Source organism: Mesoplodon bidens (genome assembly GCF_964165515.1).
Source record: "Mesoplodon bidens genome assembly, chromosome: 14".
Taxonomy (NCBI): Eukaryota; Metazoa; Chordata; class Mammalia; order Artiodactyla; family Ziphiidae; genus Mesoplodon; species Mesoplodon bidens.
The window spans coordinates 37,909,416-37,922,025 of NC_138170.1; the positions used below are offsets into that span (position 1 = coordinate 37,909,416).

Consider the following 12,610-nt stretch of genomic DNA (forward strand, 5'->3'; position numbering starts at 1 on the left):
AAACAATGTAACTTGAAATAGGGACCCAAATATTTAAATAGAATCAGTATAACTCAGTAAGAATTAGGGTAACATGGATAGAAGAAAAGCTACAGAGAAATACTTCTAAATCCTACAAAATAATTTTAAGGAATGACTGTTTAGAATATTTAGCGAAAAAATGGTGACATGATAGGTGTCTTAAAATAGTTGAGTTGCCATATAGAAATGGATGATTTGTTCTAAGTTCTCTAGACCCAGGAATTTTTAAGTTATAGCAAGGCAGTTTTTAGAAAGATGGTCTGTTCTTCTACATTGACTTCCCTGTTTGTTCTCAAAGATAAAAATAATTAAAAAGTTGTGGGGTTTTTTTCCCTAGCAGAACTTACTTTTTATTTAAAAGCAAGTAGTTTTTATAGAAATAAGTAGATGGTTAGGTATGTGATAAAGCAAAACAAAATGTTAATTGTAGAATTTATGTGGTAGGTCCATGGGTCATTATTGAGTAGAATGTTTTCAACCTTTCACAGTGTTCAAAATTTTTTCAAAATAAAATGGTGAGGTAAAAGTATTTAACTTAAACTGAATAATTTTTTTAATAAAATTATTTTCTCAATTGCAGTTTTATGCAAAATTGATCAAGATGACACCTTCATGCCAAGTTTTTATATTTGAAACACATACCAAATTGAGCCTAACTGAAAACAGGCTAATCAGAGCAATATATAGGTGATGAAATATGTAGAAATGGAGTATTGTGCAAAAATAAAGTTTAATTTGACATAAATCCATAAAAGAGATTACAATTAATTTTAGAAACCCTAACTGTATTTGCTTTGGCAGTATGATGGAAGTTATCAAATTATAGGTAGAATAGTGGGAGATAGAATTAGTAGGTGTATTGAAAAGGGTTATACTAAGGCATTAGATGCCTTGAGTAGGCTCTGAAGTGAATGTTGTTAGAACGATTAACTCATGAGTCTGACAATCAAGGTTTGAATTCCAGCTCTGCCACTTGCTGTGGAAAATGGGGTAGTCTTACTGTTTTAAGTCTGAGTAAAAGTGGAGATAATAAAACTAATACCAACTACATAGAGAATGTGTTAAATTTAAGCATTTGATAAATGTTAGCAGTTCTTGTTGTTTGTATGTTACCATCATCATCATCATCATCATCATCATCATCATCCTCATCGTTTCTCGAGGTCAAGTCTGGGCTCCCCTTTTTTATCTGTGTGACCTTGGTCTTTGTTTCTCTAAGATTCAGATTTTCCAATGTATCATCACCTACCTCCAGGATGATTGTGAGGGATTAAATGAGATAATATTTACAAAGTACCTAGCTTAGTGCCTTGCTAACAGTAGCTCCTTTTACAGATGGGTTCAACTAATGAGTCATTATCCTCTCAGAATTATACCATAGGCTTAATAACATTTTCCAGGTATGTTGAAGGAAGGGATTCTTTCTTTGCATGCAAGGTTAGCCTAGAAGACTTTCCGAGATTTTCCAAAGTTAATGTTCTGTAATTGGCATATATATATATATATATATAATCTTTATAATGTAAGTTTACCATTATCTACAAAATAATACTGAATTATTTTGTAGTAATTGATAAAGAAGAGGAAAGCTAAGACCCTAAATTAATGATTTGACATGTCAGATAGCATTATATAGGTCTTCTGGCTCCAAATGCTGTGTTCTTCCTGTTAAACCATATTATTCCCTGAGAAGAAATAAAATGATAAAACACGTGGGAAAATTCTACATCTTGGGAAAGCTAAACAAAAGAGGTTTAAAACTTTCTGTTTATGCGATTGTTGTCACCACTTAAAAAATAGCAGTGACAGAATGGAAGGCGTCTGTTTTTGTCATTCCTTGGGATTTCTCTGGTACCAGTGGTAGAGCAGAAAGATATTAAAAGAGATGTTCATGTCCCTTAATTTTTATTCATTTTAATTTTTAAAGGGAAGAGTGACTTTGTGTTTAATGACTGCTCTTCAGTCTATTTTATATCTTGTAAGCATCTGACAGTTTTGTTTTACATTTTATAGCTGCAGCTTATCTTCTGGTGTCCCTTATACCAAGCAATTCATTCCGCCAGATGTTCCGGTCAACAAGGTCTTTGCACATCCCAACCCGTGACCTTCCACTCAGTCCAGACACAACAGTAGTCCTACATCAGGTCTACAACGTGCTCCTTGGTTTGCTCTCAAGAGCCAAACTTTATGTTGATGCTGCTGTTCATGGCACTACAAAGCTAGTGCCCTATTTTAGCTTTATGACTTACTGTTTAATTTCCAAAACTGAGAAGCTGATGTTTTCCACATATTTCATGGATTTGTGGAACCTTTTCCAGCCTAAACTTTCTGAGCCAGCAATAGCTACAAATCACAATAAACAGGCTTTGCTTTCATTTTGGTACAATGTGTGTGCTGACTGTCCAGAGAATATCCGCCTTATTGTTCAGAACCCAGTGGTAACCAAGAACATTGCCTTCAATTACATCCTTGCTGACCATGATGATCAGGATGTGGTGCTTTTTAACCGTGGGATGCTGCCTGCCTACTACGGCATTCTGAGGCTTTGCTGTGAACAGTCTCCTGCATTTACACGACAACTGGCTTCTCACCAGAACATTCAGTGGGCCTTTAAGAATCTTACACCACATGCCAGCCAATACCCTGGAGTAAGTAAAATGATAACTCTTGTATCTGTATCCTCAAATTGATTGGAAATACCTGTTTTTCCCGTTGTGGGATGTAGTGACAAAATATGGGAGTACAGTCTGACTTTAACTGTTCGTTCTTAAAGATTTAAGGTTTATTTGTTTTCTTGAATACATGTATAAAATGTTGTTATAAAATTGATAAGTGTGTGGATAATTTTTCTTAGGTTGATATTGAAATTTTATCTCTAATGGAACTTACCTATGTTAATTTATGGTTTTGTTAATGAGTCTTTCATATATACCTAATGAAAAAATTCAGCTTTGTGATACAGTTTTAAGGAAGTGAGTATTTACTGTTTAGATATTATCAACATCTACATGCTATGCTAAGCTGTAAGCTAGACAATATTTTATCTTAGCTGTAGTATTCCCTAGGGTTTTTTTGTTTGTTCACACTATGTTCAAGTGAATGAAATGGCTAAGAGGTGGGCCTATCAGAGTACAAATACATACCATCTAAATCTGATCCCTTTTTCTCTGCAGACTATAGGTTTTATTTTAAATTTTCCCCTCTCCATGTTAGGCTGTCATTCTTGGATATTTCTTTTCATTGTTGCCTCTTACTCTTTGTCGTAAGCTCAAGCTTACACCAAGAGGGTATACATCTGGGAAGGGGGTTGGAAGCAGAGTGCAGAATGCCTTTTGAAGCTGTTGTCAACCCAGAGGCTAAAAACTGCTAATAAGAAAAATTTTTTGCTTATTTTAAGGGGAGTATAGGAGGAGGAACTTTTTCAAGACATTCAGCATTTACTTAAGAGCTCAGTCAAATGACTGCAATAAAGGGTATTTTAAGTATTGGTATCCTTGAATTATGTGCTACACTTCTTTTTTCCTGTTGAAGGAAGAAAGGACATTAACTGTCCTTTAGACATAATGTAGTGAGTTGTTATTTCTCACCCAGAAAGAATAACCTTATTTCCTGTTAAGAAAGTTAGAATGCCTATAATAAAGGAAAGAAAGTGAGTATATTAAGTACCAAAAGAGGTTCAAAGCCAAGGTTATAAGAATACGGAAGGAGAATGAGAGTCTGCCGAACTTAGAAGGAGTTAGGACAGAATTTATTAAGATTCAGTGGATTTTTCTCTATCGCATTCACATAAATAATCTCCGATTTAGTTACTAAACATGACGTCTGTAAGTTAAATATACCTCTGATGAGTGCTGGATGAGTTAGAATATTTATCCCCTAATGTTGTTAGGCATCAATGAAATGTAACATCTTTATTTTAGAACTTATCAGTTAGAGATTTTTCATGAAAATGGTGCTTAAATCAATTTTTGCCATGAAAAATATGAAGGTTGGGGGTTTCAGGTCTTTGATAAGTATGTATTAGAAGAACAGCCCTTTCCTAACATGCCCATGAGTAAATGAGTTTATAAAACCACAGCTAGTGATTTTACTAAAATATTAGTTCCCGCATTTCATCCATCTTGAGCTGGATCATCTATCAGTCTAGAAAGATCATTCCAAATGTTGGCACAAAGTGTTTTCTCAAAAACAGTATTAATTCAGGTGTAATTGAGGGGTGTAAAATCTTTGTGACAAAGTAATAATTTCTCATTTACTATAGAAAAGGGGGGCAAAGGATGGGCATACCATCTCTGGAACATACATTTGACATTATAAAACTAGTAATTTAAACAGTTTTAAGACTAAAGTTGAACAAGTTGAATTTACTTGTTTTTAATCTGGAAATTCTATTTTAAGATTATTTTCTTTTAGTGAATAATGTATTACATTTTAAAAATAGAATCTACTGCTAATTTTATAACTATTCTTGGATGGTACTGCAACCTAACTTAATTTGTGTAATTTTAAGAACTGGCTAATGAGCATAACACTTAGAAATGAGAAGCAGATAGATCATCATAATGCTTATTTGCCCTTTTCAGGCAGTAGAAGAACTATTCAACCTGATGCAGCTGTTCATAGCTCAGAGGCCAGATATGAGAGAAGAAGAATTGGAAGATATTAAACAGTTTAAGAAAACAACCATAAGTTGTTACTTACGTTGCTTAGACGGCCGCTCCTGCTGGACTACTTTAATAAGGTAAAAAGATATTGTTTTGTTTTTACAAGTGAAGGGATGGGGACCATCATCTTGACATTTAAAGAGGAATAATTTAAATTGTTTATAACTGAAAGTTTACCACTTCTTTAAGGTTATTGGGAAAGCATTTAAACCTTTAGACACCTTGGAGGAATTTATATTTTGAGAGTTAATTAGCTACTTTTGAATAGTTTTTATTTTGATTTGGTTTTGGATTATCTATGTGTGTTTTATCAGAATCATAGAATTTTAGGGTTGGAAGGAACTTTAATGTACCATCTTCCACCTAAAGATTAAATCTTCCTCTCTGTGGGAATTCATTCTAACTTATGCTTGGACAGTTCAGTCCTAGAGGTCTCCAGAAATAGCTTACTCCATCTTTGGATAAGTTTCATTGTTAATATGTTTCTCATTTTAGTTAGCCCAGATCTATCTATCTTTTTTAACTATAAGAATTCGCCAAAATACCAAAATATGATCTTTACAGTTAATTGTTCAGAGCTACAGAAGTTATTGAATGACTATAAAGGAATTGCTACAAATTACACTTAATTTCCTTTAACTGTAGAAATTAAGTCTAGGTTAATTTCTGTATATTAAATCTAAGACTGGGGGCTGATGTTTTTTATTAGGCCCACATTTTTTGGCAATACTTTCTTGAACACTTTAGTATCTTAAGCTAATCAACCCAAGATAAGGTTATTTAAGATTATCTTCTTCAGAAAACTTTAAAATTTGATTCTTTATTAGTATACAAAATGAAATTAACTGTGTTTTTGCCAGGACTCTTTAAAGGAACTCTTTTAAAATTTTGGCATTAATTTAGAAACATTGTTTTCCCAAGGTTTACTGCTTAAAGCTTATTTTCGAAAGACGATTTGGAGCTTTCCCGGGGTGGGGTGGGGTGGGGTGGGGTGGGGTGGTGTGTGTGTGTGTGTGTGTGTGTGTGTGTGTGTGTGTGTGTGTGTTACGCGGGCCTCTCACTGTTGTGGCGCGCAGGCTCAGCGGCCATGGCTCACGGGCCCAGCCGCTCCACGGCATGTGGGATCTTCCCGGACCGGGGCACGAACCCGTGTCCCCTGCATCGGCAGGCGGACTCTCAACCACTGCGCCACCTGGGAAGCCCCTGATTATTTTTTTTAAAAATGAAAGAAAACATCTCATTATAGTACAGTTGTACTATATAATAGCAGTTTCCAGTACCTAATAATGAAATAAAGTCGATTAACAAGAGTAATGCAGCTGCTTTTGGATGATTATGTAGATTATTTTCAAAGCCAACATATGTTTTGGGTGTTTTTTTCCCCTCCTGTTGTTCTTCCCAGTAACTAGCTGATGAGTGCTTCAATAATACCAAGTGTATTTTATTGTTATCTGGAACTTAACATAATGTAGAAGATAAACCCATTATAAAAAGAAACATTGTTTCTACTGAAACTTTAAAAATATTCCTGTCAGCACCTCTCTTCCACCATTGTGGATAATTAAGATTTGACCAGTGTAATACTAGTAGACATAACTTTTCTCTAAGTTGCATTGAGGGTTTCTTATTTAATATTATCTTTTATTATATTACTAAGAACTAGATGTAGCTGTCTCTTTTTTGTAGGTAAGAAAGTAGAGAATCTAAATGACAATTTACTTCTATTTTTTTTGTCACCTAAGTGTTCTGTTCAGATTCAGAGTTCTCAAACTGGTCTCTGTTTTCTAGTGCCTTCAGAATACTATTAGAATCTGATGAAGACAGACTTCTTGTTGTATTTAATCGAGGGTTGATCCTGATGACTGAGGTAAATACTTTATTGCGTTTTACTGTAGATTTATTTCAGTTTAATGTTCTCACCCAAACTTCCTGTTTTGTGGATATTTAAAGTTTATTGTAAACTGTTTTACAGGTGTCTGGATTTTAAATATGCAGATCAGTAAATGCTAATTTACATTCCAAGAAGAATTAGGTCACAGTTTTTGGGTGCTATTTTCTTTTTCCATAGTAATTACATACTTTTCCCCTCAGTTTGTATTTAGAACACTTGAAATAGACTAGTTTTATAAATTCATTTGTAAGGCTAGAAATGGATGAAATCTGTAGGATTTAATTGAGGACACACATAATTTCTCAAGAGTGTGCTTATTTGACCCAGTTCCTCATCAGAGGAAGCTAGTGAGATTGTTACAGGTGGTTACAATCAGCTGTTAATTTTTCCCATGATTATTGAACATCCACAACTGTGAGATGATTTTAAGTCCACAGAGGTGCATAGTACCCTTTAGTCTAATAATAATGGAGGTAAGATGAAAGTACGTGCCAAGGGCACCATGAAAATTAAGAGGTAGGATAGTTTTTTCAGTTAATGGTGTTATAGAATAGGAATACAACATATGAAACTGCACTTTGAAGAATTTGGACTTGCAGAGATAAGTGGGAAAACATTTAGATAAATGACTTAATCAGCACAAAGGCAAGAAGGTATTGGTTGTATTCGACAAATACCAAATATTTCTGTTTGGCTAAAACAAAAGTATGTGAAGAGGAGTAGTGAGAATTTCATTCTTTCATTCAACAGATGTTTGAATGTCTACTCTGTGCCAGGCATTGTGCTAGGCACTGGGGATACAGCAGTGAACAAGACAGACATGGTTCCTGTCCTCACAGCTTACAGGTTAAATGCCACACAAGTACATTGTTCAGATTATGTACTGCCACAGATTCTAGGTTATGAATTTTCAGCTGTGAATTGTGAATAGTAGTACGTAGGCTATGGGGGACTGATTTGAGAGGATTAGAAAGAAGATGCATTGGTGTAAAATGAAATAGGAAAAAACTAAGGATTTCATTAAGCTAGTACTGTTAAAGGAATCAAAAGATTTAACAAGCCAGTATGATTAAAGGAATTCCTACCTTTTGGAGTTCTTTTACCTCTTCAGACCTACTATTTTGAGCATGACTGACAGCTATTTCACCACTGTCTTTCATAGAAACCCTGGAAAGTTAGTTAAAGCAGTCACCTGTTCTCCCCAGTCTTCCTGTTGTTGCTGCTGCTTTGTAATCTCTAAAGCTTGCAGTCTTAGAGATATGTGCTTAGAGCAAACAGTAACCAAAAAAAAAAAAAAAAAAAAAATCAGATTAAATAAATTATTCCTTCAAAGTAAAATGTAAACACAAAATATCACACTGTGAAAGTGAGGACTATTTTGTATTTTAAAAGAGCTGAATGGGAGCATTTGACTTGTGGATAGAAAGCAGATACATTTACTTTGTGCAGATATACACACACATAGTCTTAGTCTGAAAACATCTGTCATAGAGGATGAGCAGTACCATTTTGTGGCTCAATAAAAGTAAAAGTGAAGTGAAGTTTTTCATTTTTTTAAATCACTTGTAGTCTTTCAACACACTGCACATGATGTATCATGAAGCCACAGCTTGCCACGTGACTGGAGACTTAGTAGAACTTCTGTCAATATTCCTTTCAGTTTTGAAGTCTTCTCGCCCATATCTTCAGAGAAAAGGTTTGATTAATCCTACTTCTTATTTTTGTTAGTTTAACAATTAAAGAGAAACCACATGCTTCAGAGAATTTGTCTTCTCTAATTTATGTACGGAAAACGGGGCTGATGTTAGCTAACCATTAGGAAAATGTTTATCATGACCTACTGATGTAAAACTGGAATGTTCTTGTCTATTTTCTTTATCTCTGCCTGAAAAATAGGCAAGCATGCTATAAGTGTCAAGATTTAGGAGATTGGAAAATATTTCTAAGCACAGTAACAACATGAGTATTTGTGAAGTTCCTCTGGCTGGAAACTTACATGGCTTAGGTTAAATCATTTATTTTCAAGAGAAATAACTATAAAACAAACATCTCTTGTGTCCCTATAAAGTAGTGTGAACTTTGAAATGCATATAAATTCCTAGAAAATGGGGCATATCATCACTTAAAATATGTGCTTTTAAGAAATACAGCAAGTTTAACAATAGTAGCCATCTCATGAAAATAATCACTTAGCTTTCACCAAAGATGTTTATGTAATTAATTTGGATTTCTTAGTGTAAGCATTCTGTAGTTTACAACAGAAAATAATTGTGAGGAAGTTTGATCTCAAATGGCATATTTACATATGCTTTTGTGTTTGCAGATGTGAAACAAGCATTAATCCAGTGGCAGGAGCGAATTGAATTTGCCCATAAACTGTTAACTCTTCTTAATTCCTATAGCCCTCCAGAACTTAGAAATGCCTGTATAGGTAAGTTACTTGGAAAATATAGCTGTGTAAAAACCTAGTGGAAGAACATTTTTGTGGGATTGTGTGTGTATATGTAAGATGTAATGTTAGTTCTGTAGGGTTTGGAAGACATTTGTACTTCTTATGTGTGACTTACACTGGCCAGCAGATCCTAAGAAAATCGAGTTCTGTTTCTTAACATATCAATAATTAACTATGTCATTATAGGCAGGTCACTTTATATATGGGCTTGCTGACCTAAGGTTATCTCTAGATCTCTTACAGCTCTGAAATCTTCTGATCCTATTTAAACAAGGTAGAGTCATGCAGAAGTTTACAGATTAGAACTGACATTGTAAAGAGTGGGGGTGATTATTTCCCTTTTGAGTTCTTTTGCCTGAAGATACTTCCTAGTAGCTGTTCTTAGACTCCTGAGTATTTTATATTTTTACTAATTGCATATTTATAATGATAATTTGTGTCTGTTAAAGGACCCCCTTGTTTTAAATTCATATTGAATTGTTTACTGCCTTAGAAGCCATTTAAATAATCTTTAGAGACTATAGCTACTAATTTACAATTTCTCAAAATGACATGTATAACTGTCATGTAGAAGCAGTCAGTTTTGACAGGTGTTGGCCTGATACTCTGTAGAATTACAGGCCTTCACTTCTCCATTAAGAGGGGAAGGGTGCAGGACTTCCGTGGCAGTCCAGTGGTTAAGACTCTGCACTTCCACTGCAGGGGGCACAGGTTTGATCCCTGGTCAGGGAACTAAGATCCTACAGGCTGTGCAGTGTGGCCAAAAAAAAAAAGGAGGGGGGAGGGGTGCATAGCAGTAACCTCTAATTGCCAGAAACTCTGCCAGTAGCCTGTCGTCATGAGCTTTACTCCTATGTAATTACAGGATGAGAATCAGTCCAGCTAGCATCATGAAACATTAAAAGTAGATTAAGGATTCTCAGATCCAAAGAATTTTGAACCTTAGATTTATAAGCTGCTTTGGTTGATTTTATGAAGATACATAATCAGTATGCATTAAATATTTCCCTCAGTGTACTTCTCCATGATGCTTAATAGTTTTAAACTTTGGTTTCTAAATGATGCCTGATTGTTGTTTAGTAACTCTGCTGATCCAGATTTGATTAAGCATCAGACAGAATTTCTCCCAGAGTTAAGTGCTAAAACAGTTTTAGACTCTAAAACTTTTTAGCTGCCACACTGCAATCAGTCACCCCAGTAGGATTTGTGAGTTTGAAAGTAGCAGGTAACATACTCCGGTTTTTAATACCCAAATTGTGTTTTTATTTTCAGATGTCCTCAAGGAACTTGTGCTTTTGAGTCCCCATGACTTTCTTCATACTCTGGTTCCATTTCTACAACACAACCATTGTACTTACCATCACAGTAATATACCAAGTATGTATTCATCTAGCATGGTACTGAACATGGTTGGCATTTAATCTTTCTGCACACTGAAACATGGAGATTTATTTTTTCCATTTATTCTTATTGTACACTTTTAATGTCTTAGTGTCTCTTGGACCTTATTTCCCTTGTCGAGAAAATACCAAGCTAATAGGAGGGAAAAGCAATATTCGGCCTCCGCGCCCTGAACTCAATATGTGCCTCTTGCCCACAATGGTGGAAACCAGTAAGGTATGTTGGGATGCCAGGAAAACCATGTTTTTCTAGTACACAGTAATTTGAAATTCCCCTCTGGCAGTTATGAGTATATTAGACTTAAATGATCATTTTGTGGATCCTAAGAAGACTAGACTCATTTGGACTTTTTCCTGCTCTGAAATGTTGGTTGAATATTTGCAAAATCAACAATAAGCACAAGTAGTAAGTTTTTTTCCCCCTCAAAAAATATCCTAACAGTCTCATTAGTATTTGTCAGTAGGCTAAATTATAAATGGGTCATATATCTAAATCTGAAAGGTCAGGTTAGGTACTTACTATTGTTTATATTTCGCCATATAATCAATGACTTCTTGTACTGCCCTCTAATTATAATCCTTTGACCTAAGCCTAATTATCACTGATTGATAGATTTATCATCATTTGTAGCCTAGTTCTTGTTCTCTAATACTTAACTCTAAAATAATGCTAATTCTAAATTATAGAGAGAAGGTACATTGACACAGGATAATTTATCAGTTCCAACACTTTTCTAAACAATTTTTCCACTTTATCTTTCCTCACCCCACTTTATTCACATTCTCCCTTGCCCGCTGTCTTTAGATCTTAACTACATTTAAGAGGTTCTAAGATAAAATATTTAAAATAATTAACACTCTAGTAACCATTACAGAAATTATTTGGACTCTATTTCAAAAATCAAATTTAATTCACTCTTCTTGATGCTATGTCTATAGAGCTCAAGTGTCACATTTTAAAATCCTACAGTAATTTTACTTTATTAAAGTATATAGAAATAAGGGGTAATTTTAATTGAAGGCATTTGCACACTGAAAATAAACTTGTGGCAATTAAGATCTTAATAACATTAACAGAAACTTGGAATTTAAAACTAGGTTCTTATAGAATTTAAATATTTAATCAGCTTTTTAGTTAAACTTATTACGTTTGCACAAAATATGCTCTTTAATTTATTATACAATTTAAGTGCAACCATTTTATCATCTTTAACCTTCAGGGCAAAGATGACGTTTATGATCGTATGCTGCTAGACTACTTCTTTTCTTATCATCAGTTCATCCATCTATTATGCCGAGTTGCAATCAACTGTGAAAAATTTACTGAAACATTAGTTAAGCTGAGTAAGTATAAAAGATGAGCAGTAAATTCCACTGAATTATTTTAAGCCCGTAGCCATTCAGGAAGGGGAGGAAAAAAATGAGCCAATCCTTTTTTTTCTTTTTTAAAGTGAATGTTTAAAAATATTAATTATTCTCGGGAACATTTTTATGTTTATTAAGAAAACACCAACTTACTGGTTTCCATTGAATAGTTCTTCCCAGAGTTTCAGCTGGCTTATAAAGGAGTGTGGACTAGGGCTGATCACTTTTGTACATAGAAGCCCAAGTCCTCCTCCATCTGCCCAGCAGAATTTAAAAACAAAAACCAAAAACTGCTCTGCTTAGGGAGGCAGGCTTAGAGATGGACTTCCCCATCCCTGATCTGAGGGTAAGATGAGATCAGTAGTGCCAGCTGGCAACACCGGGAGCAAGCCGAGTGGACTTGCCAGGGTGAAGCAGAGGTGCATATATGAGTAAATTAGGAGGTAAGTCTCATAAAATAGAGGGGTGAGTGAGAAGGGAAACTTGAAAAGGAAGATATGAGAAATAGAAAAAATAATCAGTGAATTATGAAGGGGGGGAAACCTTGAATTATTTTTATGTAATATTGTCTCTCCGAGGATGTGCCTGAGAGCTCTTAGAGGACTGCTCCCTTTGGGTGACTTTTTCCAGCTGATAAGTCTTTAGAAGATAAGTAGCCCTCCAGGTGTCCCTTATCTCAGTACCTCCAGAGTTCTCAGGCTCTGTGTGCCCTGTGAGTCTGTTGTCTTTAGGGATGGCCCAGGATCCTCTCCAGTGTACTGTAGTGTTGTTTCAGAGCATGGGAAGTGAAATACTCATGGAACCACCACCCAGGTCA

General features: G+C 35.0%; 1 protein-coding gene across 4 annotated transcripts in view; it reads left to right on the top strand.

The window, feature by feature from the left end:
• The window catches only part of USP34 (ubiquitin specific peptidase 34), a 245,101-nt gene that overhangs the window by 219,950 nt on the left and 12,541 nt on the right, over window positions 1-12,610 (top strand). For 3 of the 4 annotated variants that reach the window (XM_081253585.1, XM_081253586.1, XM_081253588.1), the window contains 8 exons: window positions 2,035-2,669; window positions 4,605-4,762; window positions 6,474-6,552; window positions 8,146-8,272; window positions 8,900-9,007; window positions 10,301-10,405; window positions 10,521-10,645; window positions 11,649-11,772. In XM_081253585.1, coding sequence (XP_081109711.1) covers window positions 2,035-2,669; window positions 4,605-4,762; window positions 6,474-6,552; window positions 8,146-8,272; window positions 8,900-9,007; window positions 10,301-10,405; window positions 10,521-10,645; window positions 11,649-11,772 — 1,461 coding nt within the window. The remainder of the gene's footprint in view (window positions 1-2,034; window positions 2,670-4,604; window positions 4,763-6,473; window positions 6,553-8,145; window positions 8,273-8,899; window positions 9,008-10,300; window positions 10,406-10,520; window positions 10,646-11,648; window positions 11,773-12,610) is intronic. The other variant, XM_081253587.1, reaches the window with a different exon arrangement.